The sequence below is a fragment of the Brachyhypopomus gauderio genome, chromosome 11, assembly GCF_052324685.1.
Source record: "Brachyhypopomus gauderio isolate BG-103 chromosome 11, BGAUD_0.2, whole genome shotgun sequence".
Lineage (NCBI taxonomy): Eukaryota > Metazoa > Chordata > Actinopteri > Gymnotiformes > Hypopomidae > Brachyhypopomus > Brachyhypopomus gauderio.
The window spans coordinates 9,318,743-9,341,851 of NC_135221.1; the positions used below are offsets into that span (position 1 = coordinate 9,318,743).

Genomic DNA, 23,109 nt, shown 5'->3' on the forward strand with positions numbered 1-23,109 from the left:
GAGTCAATTGATACTAAACAATTCTAATACATTTTTCAGAAGGTTGTACAATGACCATGCTTTACCATCCCCATCTAATTTGAGAAAGTAACCAGGAAAAAATATATTATGGCAATTTTTATTTCTGAGAAAACAGTATAATACCGTATAAATGAAAACATGAATGCTTATATGTAGTTACATATATTAAATAAAAAATGCAACTGTAACAGAACAAGTGCTTTCGGAGGCTCCCAGAATAGCTTAAGATATAATACAAAATTACAAAAAGAAGAAAACAATAAAAAATCATATAAAACTATGTTTCTTAGTTTTATATTTGCTAAACAAGCAAAAGTACATTGCTTCTTCTTCACTTTATGAAAGCGACTTCTGGAATACAGCCCTGCTCCTAGGAGAAATTTGGGATGAGAGTGTTATGGAGAGTAGACACTAAGCAGGCTGTAGGCATAAAATGTAATACTGTTTGGTTCTGATTGCATTATTAATATAAATTAATATTCATTGCATTATTATTAAGCTTCACCTTAAGTTCTGTAAAGGTTTGAATGGCTTGGCTGTAGTCCCATTCATTATGCTGCAGACACCTGACACACACACACACACACACACACACACACACACACACACAGATCAGAACACATGACAGACTGAAGGCTGTTTCTGCCAAGGACACCACTCACTTCTGGGACCACTCAAGATTCATCTGAGAATTCTGGGAGAAGGCGGAGAGCATGTCCTGCTGGGACGCTGAGAGAGTGGGCACGGGACTGCTGGAAGGGGCGGGGCCTGGGGCAGCAGACGCACGGCGGATCTCCTCAGGGGTGGCATTCCTCACAAACAGCTCATCATTGACTAAACACAAGCTACAAAACAAATATACACACACACACACACACACAACAATCTAAAAAGCTTTTATTTTCTTAATTTCTGTATAAATTCCAGCTAAAGGTGTAACAACGTGAAAGTTCTGACATAGATCTGGATATTTACACAAAATGTAAAGACAGTTAAGCACTAACACACTATCTACACTTTTAAATTTACTTTGACAAGACAACAGAACAGGTCGTGCTTTCATACCCAGAATTCATGGCTGGAACGGCAATAAAGACCCGGGAGAATGCACGGACAGAGTCTCCGGACTTGCCATCAACTAATACAACAGCAAATAAACAAATAAAATAAAAGTTTATTTTATTATTTTTTTTAAAGGTAGGGGCGGAAACATGATTTGTCTTGCGAATATCCATTTGTCAAACGTGTAGCAATGAAACACCTACCTTCCTTAAACACTCCACTGACTGTAAACGCCAGTAATGTTTGCTGTATCATAGACATTGAAATAAAAGTATCAATGAGAATTTCTATAACAAACCGCGAAATAAAACTTTTAAGTGGCCAGAAACTCACTGTGTACGTGTTTACATCCACAGTGAACGAGGCGGTGTCATGCTGGGTCTTGGGGAGTTCACTGAGGAAGGCGACTACATTTAGTCGAGAGTGCTTCAACGAGCGGAACCTCGTGGCTGTGGAGGAAGATCACGGGGAAAGGGTGGCAGATACATCAGTCAGCAAATCTTGATGCGTTTTGTTCACTGGTTTCCCTTGAGGGAAATCTTTCGAAAGATCTACACACCAACATGTGAGAGCAGCATTCCAATCTAAACGCTTCCTAGTGAAGCTTACAGCAGGAGTGCAGAAGTGAAACCTGTGTATGTACCTAGTGTATATACATATGTACATACACTTACTAATACCACCTCATTTGTAAAAATGTCGCTAAAACATACCAGGATCTTTGACTTTCTTAATATTGCGACTGTCTTTCTGATAATCTCCCAAACAAGACCTGCAATAGTTCAAAAGACAAAAAAAATCAGTCAGAGAGAGGACGACATTGGAAAAACTAGGAACCAGAGACAATACCAACGTACCTGGAAGGGTTGTGCATGGTGACGGGGAGGCTGAGGGAGAAGCAGGCCCCGTCGTGGTAGGCGTCCAGCAGAGGCTGCCTGTTCCCCGAGTCATACACACTGTAGTATCTGACGGAAAGAGATGCTGAAGACCCTCTGTGTATAACAAGCAATACCATTAAAACCAAACGAGTCCCAAGGGCACAAGCTTACTGCTGCAGGAAGCGCACGACGAACTCCTTGACTTCATCGGAACCAAAACGACTGCCCTGAAACGGCAAGAAAAACAGCAGGTGTTAAAAGTATGAACATAATATTCATCGCAAATAAATTGCATGACTGAACAAGATACCTTGCACGCAGGAAGTGCAGTGCGAGTTTCGACATCAAAACCTATGGTTGCAGGAAGATCATGGCCATCCTACAGAAGACGAGTGAGAGAAGGAGTGAGAGAAGAAAAGTGATGTGCGACTAAATCATCTAAGATACGACTGTACAACAGAGTCAATAGGCATATCTCACCAGTCGTTGGAGCCTGGGGAATCGCTCCCGAATAGCACTGTTAATGTGAAGGAGAAAGAACAAAGTCTTAATTCTGACCTTTAAGCACTGGTACACTCACCAGCCACTTTATTAGGTACACCTTGCTAGTACCGGGTTGGACCCCCTTTTGCCTTCAGAACTGCCTTAATCCTTCGTGGCACAGATTCAACAAGGTACGGGAAACATTCCTCAGAGAGTCTGGTCTATATTCACATGATAACATCACACAGTTGCTGCAGATTTGTCGGCTGCACATCCATGATGTGAATCTCTCATTCCACCACATCATAAAGGTGTTCTATTGGATTGAGATCTGGTGACTGTGGAGGCCATTCGAGAACAGTGAATTCATTGTTGTGTTCAAGAAATTAGTCTGAGATGATTTGCGCTTTATGACATGGCCCAAAGTGTACCAGGAAAATTTGGTGGGGGAAAATCCCCCACACCATTGCACCACCAGCCTGAACCGTTGATACAAGGCAGGATGGATCCATGCTTTCATGCTGTTGATTCCAAATTCTGACCCTACCATCCAAATGTTGCAGCAGAAATTGAGACTCATCAGACCAGGCAAAGTTTTCCCAATCTTCTATTGTCCAATTTGTGAGCCTGTGCAAATTATAGCATCAATTTCCTGTTCTCAGCTGACAGGAGTGGCACCTGGTGTGGTCTTCTGCTGCTGTAGATTGGCTGATTCAACATTTACGTTAATGAGCAGTTGGGACAGGTATACATAATAAAGTGGCCGGTGTGTATATATACTTTTGCACACACATTTATACACACCCCTTCATAACTACAATGAAAGTCTCTACTCAGTCATCAGGGTCAGAAATGATCAGTAATATTATGGTATTTAAAAATATGTACATCTGAAAGACCAGAAATATAGCAGGGTACTGTCCTCCCTGGGCCTAGCTTCATTTTTTGATGTAATTCTACCCCATCGGTGTATAAGTATACCTAGTTTTGTATCACACTTCATTTGACTGCCAGATTATAGTTCTATGTAAAAATGTTCTCTTATATCGTCATGTTTTATTTACTTTTCATGTTTTTGTGTTTTCCTGGTGCTTCATTCAGTAGTCTTTTCCTCATAATTTGAATACGTCTATCCATTGTAAACACTTGCCTTCTGCCACTCCACTTAATTTAAACCCAGAGTTTACTTACCAGCTGTTGCCACCCACCTACACCCAGATATGTAGAGAAACACACAATTTAAAACCCAGAGCATGCGACATACAGGGAAATCTGTATGCACATACACGCAGTTCAAATGTGCAACATCCAGACCGAAGATGTCTATTATATTATTATACAGACACAAGATTTTGTCCAAGTGACAATATACACACAGACAGATAGGGAGTCAAAGCTGGAAAAACACAATGTCAGCAAAAAGATAATGCAGAGAATGAACTTTACTACAACACAAAATACAACAACATAATATAAAAATAAAAAAATCAGACATATAAAAGACATGGGTTGTAGCCAAAGTGAAAAAAAAGCATAGAGCAGGCAGACATTGAGCAAGAATCTCACTGGATCATCTCATGGGAACAAAAAGAAAACCAATGTTATGTACAAACACTCAGCATTAGGTTATGTTCAGACCAGATGGACAGACCAGGAAAACAAATTTTAGAAATTCATCAACAGGCAGAGGAATCTGCAGAAAAAAGGCACCATTTTAAGCCAAACTGAAGAAGCCTGAAGCGAAAAAAAGCTAAACAGTGAAGTTAACCATAGTAGCTTCACTATAGAAGTCATTTTCTTTAAATAGTACCAATTTACATAACCCAACCAAATAACCAAATGTTATGTCAAAGGAAACATAGCATTAATCACATGAGGTAACTGAATTGTCAAGTATTTCTTTTGGATCTAGCTTTAGCTTTGTTTCAAAGGCAGTTGAAGGTAAATAAGTCTTCATACAGCTGAAAGGGATTCAAAACTGCATTCTAGCACAGAATAATGATGTTTGTCTCCCCATGGTAGAGCATCCCCTCTCAAAGGTTTCTGGGCGGGCTTGTTGCATTCACCTCCTCCCAAGTCATGTCCAGATACACAACGCTTTCACCAATTTTGGTGCGACGCAGACCAGTACCCCTCCTTTCAAACAAAAAGGTTTTACTTTTGTTTCCTCCAGTGGAGGTTCTCCATCTGAGTGCATGTTCTGTGTGACTTCCTGGCCAGTTATTATGACTGTGCCTGCCTTAGGTTGCCCCATGTGTAGAAGGTGGGATCTTACCCGTCATTGGCTAACCAGCCTTCACCACTGGCCAAAGAGCAGTGCTCTGATTGGTGGTAGACCATGAGGGGAGGGGATAAATAAGAAGCACTAAACTACAGAGGCAGCATGATAACATGACTGAATTCCACTGAGGTAATGGTCAAAACATCTTCAAGCTGTCCTGAGTTTCACAAGAATTTCAGATGTCCAGAAAGGTAGTTATATAACAATTCTTCTGATTTAGAATTGTTCAACTGTCTTGAAACATGTCTATGGTACAACTTCATATTACCATATAGATGATTGTCTATAGTGGAGCAGATCAACTTCACGTTTAACTGTTTCTCAAGAGGATGACTCAGGGAGACAGATGTCTCCAGAAAGAACAGCTGAACAGAGCAAAACAGAGAATATCCCAGAAACAGGACATAGAGTGCTTCTATTCTGTTCAACTGGGGCTTATGATATGGAGAAATGTTAACACACAAACAACTTGGCAAAAAAAGATAATGCAGTTCAGCAAATCTCTCCAAAATTTAACTCTCCAACACTCATTTGCACACTTTCACATACCCAGTGATTACAATGGATGCTTAGTCAATTCAACGCATTGCAAATAACAGCATTCCAAACCAATATTTAAATGCTCAATTCAAAATGCACACAATGCACCTCACTTCTTTCTTTGTCCAGCAATGAGAAATTTCAGGTATCTAGTCTTTATCCATTCATTTAAACTATGAACTTTCACAGCAACCGACACTGAGTGACCCTGCTCTGGTCAAACCACGCCTTCTGGAATTCCAGTGGGCATTTCTTTCAATTATCAGCCATTTCACATGCTCTTAAAAAGACACTGATATGATCGCTAGCCTGCTTAGAATTCAAGTAGAGACCTGTGCTATAGGAACAACCCGGACACTGTAAACTAAGAATCTGAAATCCAACCTCAACCACAAGCGCGCAGAAACCCGAGACTAGGACGCGTTTCCTGTACCTGCCTTGTCAATCCTCTTACCCCGCATGGCGCTGCACTGGGTGTGGACGCTCACCTAATGTACGTAGGCTGGTCTTTGAAGTGATCGCACAGCGGGTTGCGGTCCAGCCAAAGTTCCGACAGCTTCAAGCCCTTCACCTTGTCCAGCTCCCGCTCGGACTTCAGCTGTAGCACGAGTGCAGGGGAGAGGAGACACCAACCGCCATTAGGAGATGCTCACGTTAGCCATTTCAAGTAAAGGCATTTCACAAGGATAAATCTGAGATACTTCAGAAGTGTAAACAGTAATGAGCTTGGACGTGTATTTTTAAGTGGTGGGAGGGCAGTATTTATATGTTGATGCGTCACCTCGTTATGAGACAGGTTGAGTGCCTTCAGACTGGGGGTTTTGTTCACCAAATCAGTCAGGTCGTCCAACTTGTACAGCTTGTTATTGCTTAGATTCAGACTCACCAGCTGACAAAAAGAGCAAGAAGGAAAGAAAGCGTGTGCTGAATCAGTGGTGCTATAAATGACTTTTGAAAACCTATAATGGTATTGATTACCTTCCATGGCTAGTCCCATTCTGGTGTTATTGACTTTGTTTTCCATAGTTAGTCCACACTGAACAAATCAGAGCATCTAATTAGCTGTTTTGTTTTTTTTATTTTAAACACAAATCTCATTTTGCAAGTGCACATCTTCCCTAGGGGCTGGAATAGATGTTTGAGACGGTGTGCGTCTGTGTGAGGGGCAGTGGCAAGGGAGAACATGTGGGTGAACTTTGGGGTAGACGTTTGACCCCCCCCCCCCCCCCCCCCCCCCCCCACAGAAGAGGCAAGAGAGGCAACAAGTATGGGAACCAGGAAGGACATTTTCAACACCAACCACAGACAAAAATAGGGAGTTTGGGAGTATAAACAGGAAGAAACCAGAGTGGAGATTCAGGTGTAATTTTTCTCCCCTATTTCAGTTATTCTATAACTCCTTTCTCTTATTTAAACCACAGCAGAAAAAACATTCTCACAACAATCACAAAGTGTGAGTTACAATAGGCTTGTGCTTAAGAAATACCAAGATATGAATATACTCATCTCCATCAGCTTTCTACTGATTTGTTCATATAATTCACTCTTCTCCTGACCGAAGTACTGCATATTTTAGGAGTATACTGTGACATTAGCAATAATGATGTATAAATAAACTTTGGAGGTGAAATGACAAAACTGTGAAACGTGTCATGTTTGTGCTACGTAGATGTGTCGGTATATAGGAATACAATACAATAACGCTATTGGGGACGCAACAAGATATTGTCACTGTGTGTATCAACCTGTCACATGTACAATATTGGCCAATGCAAGCAATAAACTCAGTGATAATCAGTTATGTTTACAATCCCACTTGAACAGCATGAAGGTGGTTTAACAGTTAAATTTTTCAAATAATGTCGTTATGTGTAAAACAAAGTTCTGGCTAACTGGAATTAGATGTCTGCAACCTGACCCCAAGCTGAGAGGCATCGGGTTTCAGGTCTAGCTCGGGTTTATATTCTAATGATTGAAATATTATGTAGCTAGCTAGTTAGTAGGAACATTCAAATATGCATGAATGTTCTCTCTCCTACTTCTCCATCATTGATAACGCTGCAGTGTTTGGCTAGCTAGTGGCTAACAGTTGTTTAGAGGAGCAGCTGTGCTGAAATCTTCAGCTGTGGATTCGATTAGTGTAAAAGCCTGCAGGTACATATAATATCAGTTTGTATGTTCCATACTCAATGAGCTCGATTTCATTCCTAGTCAGAAAAAAGTGAAACACATTTATTGTTCAGCAATAAATACGTAAACTATGTCGGAAGTGGGGTGGCATGGTGGTTAGCACTGTCGCCTCACAGCAAGGCAGTCTGGGTTTTATTCTCGGTACAGGCTGCTCTGTGTGGAGTTTGTAATTTCTCCCTGTGCCTGTGTGGGTTTCTCCGGGTACTCCGGTTTCCTCCCACAGTCCAGAGACATGTGTGTTAGGTTGATCGGTCACTCTATATTGCCCATAAGTGTGAGTGTATGTGGTGGACTGGCAACCTGCTTGATGCTGGGATTGGCTCCATGGCCTTAATCCTCACAAATTTCAGTGGTATAGACTACTTTTTTTCAGTGGTAAAAAGTGGTCTATACGTGTATAAAAAAAAGCATAAAAATGTAATATTCCCTGCAAGTGCTGCATTTAAACTCCTTGGGAGATTGTTACTTCTGAAGCAGTCTTACCTCTGGAATATTCTCCTCAATTATCTTTATGACAGCTTGCATGCAGTTCTTTCTGTTCAAAATCACCTTAATGTTCTTAACCACCAAATCTGGGAAAGACAACACAATAGTCAATCATCACAGGATGATCTATCTGTAGAATCTATCTGTATATTCTACCCTGCTTTGCCTATCGGCATCTACCCAGTTGAAACAACTGAAAACTGACCTGGAACATACATCACACGTCCTTACATTTCACATAAATACACTGACAGAGCAGAAGCTTTACCTGGGTCAGTGCAGATGCTGTTGAGATCGAGGAACTGCTCAGAGCAATCGAAACGCTTGGACATGCATTCCTAGGTAAACACAAGAGTTGCAGTGAATGCAAGCCTTCAGAATCAACCTCTCCCATTAAATGATGTTCACTCTCTAACCTTTAAGTGCATTACATCCTGGTCTTTCAGGTCACTCTGGAGGAAGGAGGGGGGGGAGCAGGGATTCACCCACACAATCACCTGAACAAAAACAACACAAACTCTTCACAAAATACTTTGATAAATAATGCTACAGTGGTGTACATGAAAGAATGCTACTTGATGTGACTTATCAGGATCTCTTTTCAGTTTGGTGATGTACCAGATTAATTCAGGATTAGCAATGACAGTATATTGGTGGGAAACATTAATCTGATAGCATAGGAAAGTAATTTAACTAATAAAAACATGACTGCATACCCACACACAGTTCAACAGATTAATTTGAAAAGAGAGAAGGTAGTGAAAATGACGCGTCGTGCCTTATATCCCTCACTATCTGGGATCCTCCGTGTGATCTTGCACAGGGCGCTGGCTGCAGTGGCGTCCTCCAAGAAGAACTGAACTTTCTGTCCCTCTGTGGTGTACTACACGTGGACAGAGGGACAATCACCTGAATGAATCAACAGCTCGTGCCATCCTAATCAATTATATTTATTAACATATTCAGACTTTCCATGTTACATGATTATTGATCTATTATTCATTTACGATTTTTTTTTAAACAGTACGTTAACTAAGTGTCAGCCAGACAGACGTGTACTCACGTGTACTGGAGTAAAGGGTATGGGGCAGAGATTTTGTAATGCAGTCAGAAGCCACTTCTTATCATATTTCCTGCCATAGGGTATCTGTAGAAGGGAGCCATGGGTCATATCCAATGAATTCGAGAACAGAAGCGAGAACAGTCTTCCCATTTCAAAATGGGAAGCGGCTCCATACATTTGTCTTACCGTTATTTTGTACCATGTTTTGGACGTGTCTGAACTGACTCCAGTTCCTAGTCTTCCTGCAACCCCAAACGCTCCTCTGCCTCCTGCTGGCCAGGACCTGCAAAATCTCCCACCTCTTCTGCCATCTCCCCTTCGTATGGGACGTCCATAGGGGTTGCTACAAAGAAAGCATCGCAAATCAGTCAGATTTCCTGTTCTTTTCATGCAGGCACAAACTCCAACACGCACGTTTACACTCACAATCGCCGATGAGATGGCCCGTCTTGACCATCATTCATGGCCACATCACAGTCTTCATCCTCAAACTGGATCAGGGGACCAGGGCCAAAGCCCCCCGCGGCAGAGCCTCTGTGCCTCTGACGTACCGGTTCCTTGTGCATGTGTCCCCTGAAGGGCCCACGACCTTTACGATGACGGAACTGGGGGCCGCCCACACGGTTGTCATGCTCTGGACCACATAACATATGATTTTGCATGGATATACACAATTCTTTGACTGGCTGAAATAGTTTATGAGTGTTTACATTGGTTTCTATGTAATACCACTCATAAGAATCGGTGTAAAGACAATCTTATGTTGTAGTGAAAAAGTCTTCTTGCAAATACAACACTGGCATGGATGCAGAAAATTGTGAAAGTATCCCAGAAATGGCACTACACTTGATACCTTGCAGAAAAAGAATGCACAGAAATAACTGGTGTAGATAGTTTTACAATATTCAGAAAAGTTCCATAAGTGTACACAAACTAAGCAAAATGATTCATGTAACATCCCATTAAAAGAGGTTTTAAAGTATTGTACATAAAGTTAACTGCGCCGTACAATAAACAGGTGGGACAGTGCGCTCTCAAACTTAAACAACGATAGCAGGTACTCATTCTCTCACTGCTCCTGTGTTATTATTGTAGTGCATTTATTATTTATAACTGCACCCAAGTGTATTAAGGTACACAATTTATTAAATACCCACACGGCGCCCTACATAACATCTTCTGCAAATACTAAATTTAACTTACTATGCAACTACAAGTCGAGAAACGGACGAACAACATATGGGAAAACAAATGTCATTCGTCTAAGTCTGTTTACCTCTGACCACGCTGTGGTTGTTCCAGACCTCCCTTACAACAGGAAACTGGTCAACATCTAGAGTAGGAGTGAGACATGTGTTCACTGTCAACACAGTTGACACTATTATTTACTCACCATTGTAGTAGCGCCCATCGTCTGCCATATCCCCTCGGACTACGGAACCGTCGGTTTAAAAAATAACTAACAGCAGTGTCCGCTTACCAAAGCTAAACTGCATATTATTTCAAACAAATATGAACATTTAAAATCTACCTTTCACATATTTCTTTAAAGTTATATGACAGCAGTAAATGGTTACTATGACTGCTCACTACCCAAACAATATGATTAAAGAACTACACTACCCAGCACGTCGCTGCCATTTACTTCCGGGTTGATCCCCGCCCCCGCAACCAGCGTTATCATGGAAATCAAAAGAATTTGACTATCGTTTACACAATTTCCCTCAATAATCAGCAATTCCAAATATACTGCATACATACATTATATTTCATGTCTACATTTGACGGAACAAATGCGTGTGGCTACTGTGTTTAACTACTCAGCTAACCTGTCCAACCTAGTTGACCAACTCTATGTTAGCGAGCCAACACCTGCCCCGTATTTACTCCACTGATCTTTATTACCATAAAATATTAACAATAACGCCAGGAAATAACTATAAACAATATACCACCTCACAATAAATAATATCGACAACAATAAATAAATAATCTACTACAGCTATGTTAACTAACTCCTCGTCCTTCGTTTGCACGGCTAAGCTGTGCAACATGTGTTTGATATGTGAACGCCACCACCAGCCCCGTATAACTACTGTATTTATTACCAACATTTACGAGAAAGACGTTTAAAACTTCAAAACTGCGCGCCATCGAGATATTTAGCAAGTTAATTTCGAAAAGAAAACGTTACCTTGCTGTGGGAAATCAGGACGGACACGTGTGACCACGGCTAAATTATGGTACCATCTTCGAAACGGAGACATCTCGTTTCAGCAATATTTTACACTAGTGTTGTCGTTATTTTTACACTAGTGTTGGTGTTATCGTTATTTTTACACTAGTGTTGGTGTTATCACGTGTGGAGCCCCCACGTACAGCTCAAATAAAAACGAGCAACGCAGCGTTTACACTCCCGCCTTCCAGCACAGCGAAACCTGGTTACAAAAGTGGGACTCAACGTGTGTGTCTGGCCTAAGAATGAAGAGGTTGAGGACAGTCTGTCGTTTAAACTTAACTGCAAACTAGAATAGTTTTAGTCTTTCAAATTGTATAACAGTATGAAGGTAATGTCTTAGTGGTGCCATCTAGGGGGATATAAATGTTAAGAAACGTAACGTTACTTTACAGCAGACCAACGTTTTTTCTCCCCACTGCAGAAACTTGACAAGCAAAACGAAAAAGTATTCAAGCGTCTCTTCTTTCGTTGGTTTACTGCTAGGCTTTACATCCATGGGTAAATAATGTTTCAACTTTATTAAAACAAATATTAAAAAACAACATTTAAAACAAAAGATTAAAACAAAAAAGATGTTATTGCCATGTGCATGCATAAGCATGCTTTAGAATAGCAAGGTGTCAGCCAAGATGGTGGACATTTATGGTTTTCTTTAACAGCTCTGGTGTTGACTTATTTTCCCCAGGCAGAGGCTTCATAAAAGTATCTGGCTCTCTATGATTAATCTTTGTGTGGTGGCTTTCTAGACTCTGAGCCACAGCTTCCGCAATAGCCCCATGCAGCAGAGAGATGAGAGATGCCAACCCAATGAGGTAGCCATCTTCACGGTTCCCCTCGATCCATGGTACATCATGCTTCAGATACACATTTTCTGGTGCTGGTATGGTCTTCCCAAAGTCAATCATCCATATGTTGGCTTTGCTGGTTTGATCATAGAGGAAAAGGAGAGAGCTTCCTATTATCTAGGGGTCAAAAGGAAGCATACAGTTACTGGATGCCAAATGTACAGAATGCACATTTTAGTTTTTCAAGAAAAACAGACACACTAGGAAGAAGCACTGCTTATGTTCTTACTTCATGGGTGTTGAAAAATGCCGATTCCTTTAATGTTTCTCTCAGTGCTTCTAATCTGGACAGATAGGCTTCCTAACATACATGGGGTAATGAGGAAAACGTTTTGAAGGACTTAAATACCTTGTGACAAATTATTGCATAATTTTATTACAATTATATGATAATTTCAACATTATTCAATATTAGATTTCAAACTTTGAACTTTTATTCTGGTAAAAATGAATGAAATATTTAACATCAGCAACTTACTAGAATGTGTACCTGCCTCCTGGTAAAAAATAACAGCGTTTCAGTCACTTGTGCTTTGGTTCGGGTTTTATTGAAATCTCGGAATACAGTCCCATTCTCTGTCTGAAAGAGAACATAGAGACACAAGGGAGCAGAAGGGAGCTTGACATTCGCAGACTAAAACGGGTCTCCAAGCAATGCCGTGTGCCTCAGCGGTCTGGCACCGGCGCTTCCTGCTAGTGGCGTACCATTATCCCCTCGATGCGGAACCCCAGCGTTGAGGTACTGCTAGTTTTGTCTCTCCACTGCAGGTAACGCAGCTTTGTCACGCCTCCCTGCGCCTGTTCCTCTGCTGTAGCAGCTGTAGGGTCCACTTTCTCCATCTTCTGATACATATCGGACCGCAGGACAGCCTTGGTCCTGGCTATAGTGATCTCCTCCTCCTGGTAAGTGCTGGAAGAAAGGTAGAAAAATAGTGAAGGTAATGGTTAAACAAGTGTGTAAATTTGAGGACAGACAGTCAGTCCCACAAGTATTAAAGGATTAAATGCAGGTGAATACTGGCCATTTTTAACTACTGACAATCTGGGCATTATCATGAAAGGCACCGCTCCTGAGCTCTTTTGCATGTTATAAAGTAAACACTAGAAAATAGCTATCAAAACCATGATCACATGCCATGCGTGAGATTGCTGAACCATACCGTGTATAATAAGCCTTCATACATTACATAAGATCATTTTTGTTTTGAATTCTGTAATAAAACCTGCATACAGTATAATTTCACTGTTGAATCCACTATGCTTGCCAGACCTTAGCTGGCAGCAGTATAGCCCAGATCATTAAGCTTCCGTAGTTTGATTTCGCAGCCATAACTATGTGTGGTTTGGATTCATAACAAGCTGTCTTTCCCAAAAATAAGAGTACAGATTTGGCACTAAGTAGTGCCGCATATCCTCACAGTGCAGTGGTGTGAAAAGTGAGACCACTGTCACACTATTAAATGTTAATTTAGTCTTCTGGCTCTTTCACTATTTGACTAACTGTGTGTGGATAGAACCGAATGTTACATTTTACATCTGGAAACACTCGTTTGCCCTACTGTCAAACAGCATGCAAAGTATTTTAGTTCACATGGTTCACACACAGCACATATCCCTACAGTTGACATTGATGTGGACATAGCATAGAATAAATCCAGTGAAACTACTAATCTCTGCCATTTGTATTGAACTGTTATACCAACTGAAACAGGCCTTGTATCTTAGTCTTCACCACGCCAAATAAGATGGACAAGGCACTTGCGCACCGGATCCCCATTTTGAGGTCCATGATGGCGGGCTTCCTCAGGCCGCTAAGCAGGTCCTCGAGTCGGATGTAGTGCTCTCCATCTCTGCTGACGTGCCCATAGTAGCGAGGCACGAACAGGTGGAGCGGATCAGACATGAGCGCCTGCAGGCAGGTGTCCTCCACCACGCTGAACTTCTTCAACACCTCCCCGCCTTCACCCTGTTGGATGTTGCCTTGAACCCCACAGGTCAAAGAGGACATTTTATTACATGCGCTGCATTCTGCAAGGCCGTGGAACAGTTTCATAAAGCTGCAGATGCATGGATTTGTCAGAGCACATGTTTACAAGATTTACATGGTGCAGATGGGATATAGTTAATGTGTAAAACTAGATGTACAAAGTAATTTCATTATCAACAATAACTAGACAGGGTTGGATAATGAGGGGAGTGGGGTGATGATGTCAGTGAGTGGGCACAGGTCACTGGCCTTGGTGCCCAGCCAGCTGAACCCAGGAACTCTGCCGTCGCTTTGACCACTGCATCATGGTCAGGAACATTCTCCAGGATCGAGACTGGAAAAAAAAGGCCTGCTGTATTTTCGGTTTTATCTTCTGCACTAAGCCAACTTTAATTCACATTTAAATTAAGTTGCAATCATTGGCCTGCATATGAGATAAAGTCATAAAAGGTTGAGTTCTTCAAACTGGAATTATTAAAATTCAGTTTTAAAATAAATGTTTAACCAGACACAGCAAATGCCACAGACAAATTAAAATGCATGAAGAATTTTCAAACTGTGAAAGTCTGAAGGTTATAAAATGCTTTATATAATGATTAATATTACTTTTGCCTATATTCACTCTTTCATTAGCTGAAACTTTTGTCATGTTGACATTTATTGGAATATTAGCAAATAACATTTAAAATTTAACAGTGACAGAATATTATCACATGCTGTCTCCATCTACTGGGTTATGCAAATAGCTTATTCAAATGGATGCTCTCAAGCTTCTCTTTCAAAAGTATGCAAAGTAACATGACAGAGAGACTTACTGAAAATACTTTTTTTCTACAATGTAAGTGCGCTGTTTTTTCTAAATGAAATTGTTGGTTACATGTTGAACATTGTGTTCAAAGTAAGCCTTAGAAAAGCCATGCAGTGCAAAATGTTAATATGTGTAAATGAAACGGGTGCACCGTGGTCTCTTTGTCTATGCAGGTGGAGAGTGATGAGTTTTGCTGTCTAGGCAACCTGCCACTCACCTGCCGCACGTCTTTCTTCCTCACTGTCTCCTCTCCCTCACTGAACACTTCATCACTCTCTGCAGAGGAGCAGTTAAAGGATGAAGATGAAGAGGAGGAAGATGAGACGAAGGAGTGAGCGAGGACCCTTGAGAACATGCGGTGTGTGGTCACCCCTCGTGTCTCCACCTCCCCCTCCGCTCTCCCTCGCTCCGCCTGTCTTTCTCCTCCCACCCTTTCATCCTCTTCATCTTCCCTCTTTGTAGATCCAGAGTGTTTTCGTGGGCGCCTCCATCGGACGCCTCGATTTATTTCTTTCTCAGCGGTCTTGACGTCCTCTGCCATGTTCTCCACACTCCCTCCCAGCCTTTCACGTCTCTTCCCCCTCCCTCGCTCCCTGTGTCCTGCTATCCACGCGCTTCTTCTGGACATGTCACCAGTCTCCATTAATGAACTGGCAGCATTTCCCTCTTCCACGTTTTCCGTCACTCCCTCGTTGTCTGTGGGTTTTCGGTCACTGGAGGTGCTGGTTTCTATGGAGCATGGTATGCCTTCTTGTTTCCCATTTGGATCGGTGTCCTGAGGTGTTCCCAGTGCATTTGCCAGAGCCCCAAATGGCTCCTCCTGAATGAACTCTGGTTCTAGTCTTGATGAGAGTGCAGCCTGAGCTAACGCCAGTTTTGGTTTGGACCTCTGACCACTTAGCAGTGCTTCTCTCGTGCAAATATTCCAAGTGAGAACAGGTTCACTGGGCTTTAGAGCACAGTCATCCTGTTTCTTTCCCTTCACTCTAAACGGGTTTCTCACACTCTCTTCAGTCTCTGTCTTCCTGGTATAATGTCTTCCTGTATTGTCTTCATTCTGCTTATATGTCCATGTGCTCATATTTCTCACTGAAAACTCGTCCTTTCATGAAGCTAAATCCTCAAACACAGTGCGCAGAACAAAATCCGACAATAAATTGTGATCTAACTACCTTGTGAAACATACATGAGAAAATTACCATTTTACATTATAAAACACTTAAAATTGCATAACTATTAAACCTAATAATTTAGTGAGAAACAAACCAAAAAACAATCATTTAAAGTATTCCCGTGTAATGATAACTCACTTTCATACAACCACATCACATTTCCACGTTCATGGTCTTAAGTTGACCCGTCAGCTCCTAAAGGCAAACAGAATTCCACCAAAGTCTGCAATTTAGTTCGGTCTGAAGGCTTGACGTCAAGGTTCGTAGAGTTGTATTTGCATAAAATGACATCATGAAGTTTCCACAACTGTAAGTAGGCCTACCTGTCAGTACCACTTACCGTTACACAAAGTTTAGAGATGTGAAACGTTAGCGTGCATTACAGCCAGACAACAGGCGTCCCAGTTAAAAAATAAACAAATAATTTATTAAACAAAGACTAGTCTTGGTGTTCATTTCTTGGTGTTCTTGGTGAAAGAGAGAGGGAGAGAGACTGTGGAGTTTTATTCTAACACTTTGGTTATATCGTTATAGTCCAAGGACTAACAAAAATAGCATCAACAGATTGCAAAATGTAAAAAGCATTTCCATACATCAGCATGTGAACTGAAAACCTTTTCGTATGCATTTCCGTTTATTTAGTTTACATCAATATATGAAACGTAACCTCCTGGCGTAACCTTTACATAACCTATTGCAATGTCAATACAAAAATCAAGCCGTCCATACCAGCGCCAGTACTAACAGCATGCGAGGACACATCGTAATAATACGAGAATGTCCCAACTTCAGTGACATCAGGGGTTTAGGATGATGCTACTGAACCTGACATGGTATCAAAAACAAACAAATTAATTAAATTTGATAAAGATCTCGCCTGTCTGACACATATGAACCTAGGCCTAGTTTTATTATTCATTTGAGTTGCATATCATGCCTCCAACTCCTTCATAGTGTATTTAAAAACCACGGGGTGTACCTGTAATGTAAACAAAGGAAACAACACTATTGGTTGTTCAACATGCAACCTGTCATATATCTCAAGAGTGAAAAAGAAAGTGCATGTAAATAAATGCAAAGAAGGGCTTTGTTGTTCACAAACAAACTGCAATTGTTAAAAACAACGGTTGAATTCCTTAATTTGGATTTCTGGGGAATTAATCCACAAATACACATATGCTTGTTAATGGCCAAAATGCATATCTAATTCATTTAAGAATGATTAATTGGTTTCAAGCTATGAAACTGAGAATATTAGCTCAATGTTGCTTTTGTCTGTCATAATCTTTACTCTCATTTCTAAAGCTCTCCATTTACTTATTAGCTTAAGCAAGGTCCACTGTGACAGCAGGTGTTGTCTTGGTCCGAGAAAGGCAGAGATGAACCTGAAGGCCCTTCAGACAAAAATCTGTGCTTTAAAAAAACATCCATGTCAACTACCCGAGGTACAGACTGACCCTCGGGGAAGCCTGTGGGATCATTCATCTCTCTCTCCATCCTTGTGTCAAGAATGGATTCTTCCATGTGCCTTGAAGAACCAGAATTCTTCATGTCACCAGATCCCATTACAGAGGTCTCCTGCAGATTTGTCTTTGTGTCTAAAGAAAAAAGTACATATTGTTTTTTGTTTGTTTGTTTGTTTTTACTTTTCTCTTTACCATATCACAAAAGCCTCAGTACCGTGTAGTATTAACCTGCACTGTGGTCTTCAGTGGGTGTTGTTCTGTGATACTGATCTATAGTTCCTGCTCTGCTCAGCCTAATTCTATTCCAATTTACAACCTGAAATCATCAGAAGGAAATGAAATCACAAAGCATGCAATCAAGCACACACACACACACACACACACACACACACACACTCTCAGAAACTAAAGTAACACTGGTTAGAGATTAGGAGGGCACACTTGTGGATTTGTCAAGCCATCCAGGGTGACCTTCAGGTAGGTGATGAGGATGAGTATGCAGAGGAAGGTGAAGTTACTTGCCACGCCCACCACAGCTGAGGCAAGGGGGAAGTGGTAGAGCATGTACCTGTAGATAAATGTCACAAACATGTTAGATACAGCTTAAAGACTAACATTAGACTAAAGTTCTAACATTTGTTTATCTTTTCTCTCGCACACACACACACACACACACACACACACCTGATCCCTGTGTAGTGAGCATGGATGTAGAGATAGGCATTGTAGATTTGAACTTTTTCCGAGTAGATTTCTATAACGGCTCCAGTAGTGGGTTTATACTGCAGGGAGATCACGAGAGAGAATAAAGGGGTGAAAAAAGATTTTCATGTTGTACAATTATTTCAATTCATGATTTTTACTGTTTTGCTATTTGCATTTACTTTCAGCACTGTGTATGTACATTTGTATGCATGCATTTTCAGTCCAGGGGAAATGTTATTTTATCTCACAGTGTTCTGCACATTGTATGTGGCTGTGATAACAATAGTTTCTCAGTCAGAAGAGTATGAGTACGGAACCCTTTGAAGACTTTTTTGCAAAAATTGATATTCTAGTGCAGGTGTGCCACAGCACTGCACTGTGCAGTGATCCGATGTTCCCCAGTGCCACTGGACATTAGACACTACATAGAGCACTTTAATATGACCTAAAAAAAAGCTCTACACAGTACACACTCTGTGGTCATTCTATAAGGTGATAATATATGGCCTGTTGCGTGGCTCTGACCACCTCCTCGTTCTGAGCACCGGCTCTACTCACTGAGCTGTCGACGTAAGAGGAATAGATCTCCACCAGGACTTGCTGCTTCTGCTCAGTAGCGCCCGTCAGCAGCAGGGGAAGGAGAGCAAGAGTCCCCAGACTCTGTAGCAGGCCGGAACGGTAGCGGAGCATGGCCTAGAGGGAACCCGCACACAGGGCCGTGACCGAGGGACGACGACGCGCCGAACTGGCACAGTCAAGCTTGGTTGCATTTATGTGTTTGAGCTTGCGTGTGTCCGTTTGTGGACTCTTACAGAGCGGGCGGAGGAATCGACGATCTGGCCCTCATGGGAGTAGCAGGTCATCTTCACCAGGAACATCCCCAGCTGCTCATTGGCCGGGGATTCGGGCATCTCCAGCTCCAGTGTGATGTGGTAGGGCTGACCATATGTCATCACCTGCAGAGGGTGGGGAAAGAAGTGAAAGATATTGTTCCCATAGCAGCAGCTACATAGAAAGCAGAGACCCAGGGGTGGTGTAGAGACCCAGGGGTGGTGTACAGCAGTGTTTCGCTGTGAGACTGTGGGAGCGCATGCTAGAAGCCAAACCAGAACACATGCTAGAAGCCAGAGTTGTATCCATTTGTTTCCTTTCATAAACATGACCAAAATGCTTTGAAGCAAACAGTAGCAAAGCGTTCACTATTTATGCAATATCTATGCTGCTATAAACCAGAAGAAGTGCGGAATAAGACAGTGAATAAGAATATGAGGTCACCTGTTTCTTGCTGTTTCTGAGGAGGGAGAAGTTGGCTGTGGGCAGGGAACACACAGAGTGCTGGGCGGATGGACAGTCTGTCCTGCTGGACAATCACACACTGGTTAAGGAGGACTGTGAGAAATAAATACACTTTTGGTACTAGGGTTGGGCGGTCGTTGATGTTTGATAGACATGAGTTAGCATTGTGATGACACAACCCCCTGCCCCACCCCCTGTACACACGGACTGCAGACCACAACCCCCTGCCCCACCCCCTGTACACACGGACTGCAGACCACAACCCCCTGCCCCGCCCCTGTACACACGGACTGCAGACCGAAACCCCTTGCCCCGCCCCCTGTACACACGGACTGCAGACCCCAACCCCCTGCCCCGCCCCCTGTACACACGGACTGCAGACCACAACCCCCTGCCCCGCCCCCTGTACACACGGACTGCAGACCACAACCCCCTGCCCCACCCCCTGTACACACGGACTGCAGACCGAAACCCCCTGCCCCGCCCCCGTACACACCACAACCCCCTGCCCTGCCCCCTGTACACACAGAGAGCAGACCACAACCCCCTGCCCCACCCCCTGTACACACGGACTGCAGACCGAAACCCCCTGCCCCGCCCCCTGTACACACGGACTGCAGACCACAACCCCCTGCCCCACCCCCTGTACACACGGACTGCAGACCGAAACCCCCTGCCCCACCCCCTGTACACACGGACTGCAGACCACAACCCCCTGCCCCGCCCCCGTACACACCGCAACCCCCTGCCCCGCCCCCTGTACACACAGAGAGCAGACCACAACCCCCTGCCCCGCCCCCTGTACACACGGACTGCAGACCACAACCCCCTGCCCCACCCCCTGTACACACGGACTGCAGACCGAAACCCCCTGCCCCGCCCCCGTACACACCGCAACCCCCTGCCCCGCCCCCTGTACACACAGAGAGCAGACCACAACCCCCTGCCCCGCCCCCTGTACATACGGACTGCAGACCACAACCCCCTGCCCCGCCCCCTGTACATACGGACTGCAGACCACAACCCCCTGCCCCACCCCCTGTACACACGGACTGCAGACCACAACCCCCTGCCCCGCCCCCTGTACACACGGACTGCAGACCACAACCCCCCCCCCCCCCGCCCCCGTACACACCGCAACCCCCTGCCCCGCCCCCTGTACACACAGAGAGCAGACCACAACCCCCTGCCCCGCCCCCTGTACACACGGACTGCAGACCACAACCCCCTGCCCCACCCCCTGTACACACGGACTGCAGACCGAAACCCCCTGCCCCGCCCCCGTACACACCGCAACCCCCTGCCCCGCCCCCTGTACACACAGAGAGCAGACCACAACCCCCTGCCCCGCCCCCTGTACATACGGACTGCAGACCACAACCCCCTGCCCCGCCCCCTGTACATACGGACTGCAGACCACAACCCCCTGCCCCACCCCCTGTACACACGGACTGCAGACCACAACCCCCTGCCCCGCCCCCTGTACACACGGACTGCAGACCACAACCCCCTGCCCCACCCCCGTACACACCGCAACCCCCTGCCCCGCCCCCTGTACACACAGAGAGCAGACCACAACCCCCTGCCCCGCCCCCTGTACACACGGACAGGGGGCCTATTATTATTGCAGTGTTTCTGGTATGAAAAAAAAAATATATATATATATATATATATATATATATATATATACACTACATCTGTAGGAAACTGTAGAAAACTATATAATTCACCTTCCGGTTAAAATCATTTTCAGGCATTCACTCTTGTATAGTTGTATAGTTTAGCACAGTTTGTTTCTTTTGCCATGCAGGCATTTCAAATAACACTTAGATCAATGATTATTATTCTTTTTCTTATTGTTTAGAAGGTATATATCTCCAGTAGCAAAATCAGCTTATGACAGCAGAGGTAAACAGTGAATTGAGGTCCTCTCGTGTCTACTACACTACAGCCCTGCCCAGACTCACCTGAGCGACTGTCCCCTCACCTGTAATAGAAGTGCACTGGAGTGATGAAGTTTGCGGTGGGCATAAAAGAGTAGTGGAAGCTACCGTAGAGGAAGATGGCAACCCAGAACAGAAGGGCGATCATACACAGGACGACGCCGGTCTGAATGAACTTCTGCCTGATGCTCAGAAACAGCACGGCCGTTACTTCTCGGATCCGGAGGAAGAAGTCTGCGATCTCGGCGTTGAGCTCCTGTATGCTGGGCTCTGTTCCCACGTCCTCCATCCCTGAGCTGAGACTGCCAAAAGCAGGCGGGCTAGCGTGGCCTTGTGTAGAGTATCTTTCGCAATATCCTCTTGTTTTTGCTGCTGTTTTATTCGGATTCACTTTGACCTCCTTAGCTTTCTACTTTTCTTTTCTGTATTTATAGACCATTGTGCTACCAGCACATGAACCTCTGGCAGTTCTTATTCTGAACTAAATCAGACGCTGCACTTTCAAAATGCCCTTCTTATGTGTACTGAGGGAGAGACTACTTATTGACTTACATCCCAACACTACTCTTCATCTCACTATTAGTTTATATTATTAATTTTAAGATTCTTTGTTTTAAATGGGGGGTTTTATCTGGGTAGCCTCTGTTGTTGACTCTCACATTGTCTAATTCAGGGAAAAGGACAAGGGGTTGCAAAGACGTGAGACATTTAGTGAGGAATACTTCCAGCGTTGATGATCAGTGTGAGGCAACTCCACAAGGAGCGATGTGATGAAATCAGCTGCTATGAAACATCTGAGACCAATCCTTGTTAGAAGTGTGGAAACAGCTATCAAATGACTAGACGACAAAATTAAGCAATGCCCTTATTCATGACTGAAAATACATCTCCCCATTTTAGGTCGGTCATCTTATCCTTTATTAATCTAAAATTAACTTATTATAAATATGTTTCATTCAGAAACACAGTGAAAGCAGCAGACAGCAGACTTCACAAATAGGTTTCAGATAAGATGCACTTACTGGTTAGTCGTACAAAATGTACTGCTGCCAACAGTGCATAGAAGTCGATCCAACGATTTGCCAACGCCAGCTGAATTAGATGTAGAAGACGCTGGGACAATGTAGATGGGCTGTATCTGACATCGCTGTTTCACTGCAGTTATAATGAGTCTGACGGTCAGTCTCCACTACACAGTGGTACAACATTATATATGGTATGTGTTTGATTATCTTCTAAAGGTTATACATAGCAGCACTTTTCTCTGAGCTTCATCCCGTTTTACTATTTGAAATGCGTCATTATTAGCTCGCTAGATGGCACTAAAACGCTTTATTTTTTGTTATCAGTCATTGCGGTCTCCGATTACTGAAGTGTTGTCGCATGCCTGTTATCTGTGAAAATGCTGTTTTACCTACAGCAAAGCTCACTAAAGGTGAGAAAATAGAATTTGACCGTATAGTAAATTATCAATGGTTAACAAGTGACTGTTTCAAGACATATTTATGACTGGGATTCGTGCACTACCTCTCACTTTTAAAACTTCTTTCATGAGCTGACCTTGAACAGGAGCAGTGTGACCTGATTTCATCGTTTCATGTGTAGGCAAGAATGAAACTTTGAGGACGACTGCAGAAGGCTCTC

General features: G+C 43.2%; 3 protein-coding genes and 1 long non-coding RNA gene across 10 annotated transcripts; 1 reads left to right on the forward strand and 3 right to left on the reverse strand.

Moving 5' to 3' along the window:
* Positions 1–102: 102 nt before the first annotated feature.
* nxf1a (nuclear RNA export factor 1a) lies at positions 103–11,417 on the reverse strand. Of its 2 annotated transcripts, XM_077021765.1 has the most exons (22): positions 11,199–11,417; positions 10,281–10,337; positions 9,431–9,638; positions 9,191–9,347; positions 9,005–9,088; positions 8,720–8,824; positions 8,358–8,438; positions 8,210–8,279; positions 7,939–8,027; positions 6,047–6,154; positions 5,754–5,863; positions 2,442–2,478; positions 2,272–2,340; positions 2,133–2,188; positions 1,941–2,048; positions 1,797–1,855; positions 1,417–1,532; positions 1,287–1,329; positions 1,087–1,159; positions 684–866; positions 527–587; positions 103–391 (listed from the first exon to the last, which is right to left on the reverse strand). In XM_077021765.1, the coding sequence occupies exons 1-22, from the start codon at positions 11,269–11,271 to the stop codon at positions 353–355; spliced, it is 1,986 nt and encodes a 661-aa protein (XP_076877880.1). In that variant the 5' UTR covers positions 11,272–11,417; the 3' UTR covers positions 103–352. The 2 variants fall into 2 exon arrangements, with proteins under 2 accessions (XP_076877880.1, XP_076877881.1); XM_077021766.1 differs by lacking the exons at positions 10,281–10,337; positions 11,199–11,417 and adding an exon at positions 10,398–10,633.
* Positions 11,418–11,437: 20 nt separating this feature from the next.
* On the forward strand, positions 11,438–13,943 carry LOC143526948 (uncharacterized). Of its 3 annotated transcripts, none has more exons than XR_013134001.1 (5): positions 11,438–11,571; positions 11,665–11,741; positions 11,990–12,087; positions 12,857–12,991; positions 13,814–13,943. It is a non-coding gene; the product is annotated as an uncharacterized LOC143526948 (long non-coding RNA). The 3 variants fall into 3 exon arrangements; XR_013134000.1 differs by having other exon boundaries at positions 13,800–13,933; XR_013134002.1 differs by having other exon boundaries at positions 11,990–12,055; positions 13,800–13,933.
* Positions 11,652–16,295, reverse strand: LOC143526942 (inositol-trisphosphate 3-kinase B). Of its 3 annotated transcripts, none has more exons than XM_077021770.1 (8): positions 16,194–16,295; positions 15,101–15,159; positions 14,325–14,409; positions 13,855–14,068; positions 12,794–12,998; positions 12,567–12,668; positions 12,318–12,389; positions 11,652–12,205 (listed from the first exon to the last, which is right to left on the reverse strand). In XM_077021770.1, exons 1-8 carry the CDS (start codon positions 16,207–16,209, stop codon positions 11,864–11,866), a joined length of 1,095 nt encoding a protein of 364 aa, XP_076877885.1. In that variant the 5' UTR covers positions 16,210–16,295; the 3' UTR covers positions 11,652–11,863. The 3 variants fall into 3 exon arrangements, with proteins under 3 accessions (XP_076877885.1, XP_076877882.1, XP_076877883.1); XM_077021767.1 differs by having other exon boundaries at positions 15,101–16,003; positions 16,194–16,281; XM_077021768.1 differs by having other exon boundaries at positions 15,101–15,996; positions 16,194–16,240.
* A 339-nt stretch (positions 16,296–16,634) lies between these two features.
* bscl2l (BSCL2 lipid droplet biogenesis associated, seipin, like) lies at positions 16,635–22,479 on the reverse strand. Of its 2 annotated transcripts, none has more exons than XM_077021775.1 (8): positions 21,510–22,479; positions 19,502–19,586; positions 19,039–19,182; positions 18,785–18,919; positions 18,206–18,303; positions 17,963–18,089; positions 17,750–17,837; positions 16,635–17,653 (listed from the first exon to the last, which is right to left on the reverse strand). In XM_077021775.1, the coding sequence occupies exons 1-8, from the start codon at positions 21,752–21,754 to the stop codon at positions 17,376–17,378; spliced, it is 1,200 nt and encodes a 399-aa protein (XP_076877890.1). In that variant the 5' UTR covers positions 21,755–22,479; the 3' UTR covers positions 16,635–17,375. The 2 variants fall into 2 exon arrangements, with proteins under 2 accessions (XP_076877890.1, XP_076877891.1); XM_077021776.1 differs by having other exon boundaries at positions 16,643–17,653; positions 19,502–19,583.
* Between the last annotated feature and the right edge of the window lie 630 nt (positions 22,480–23,109).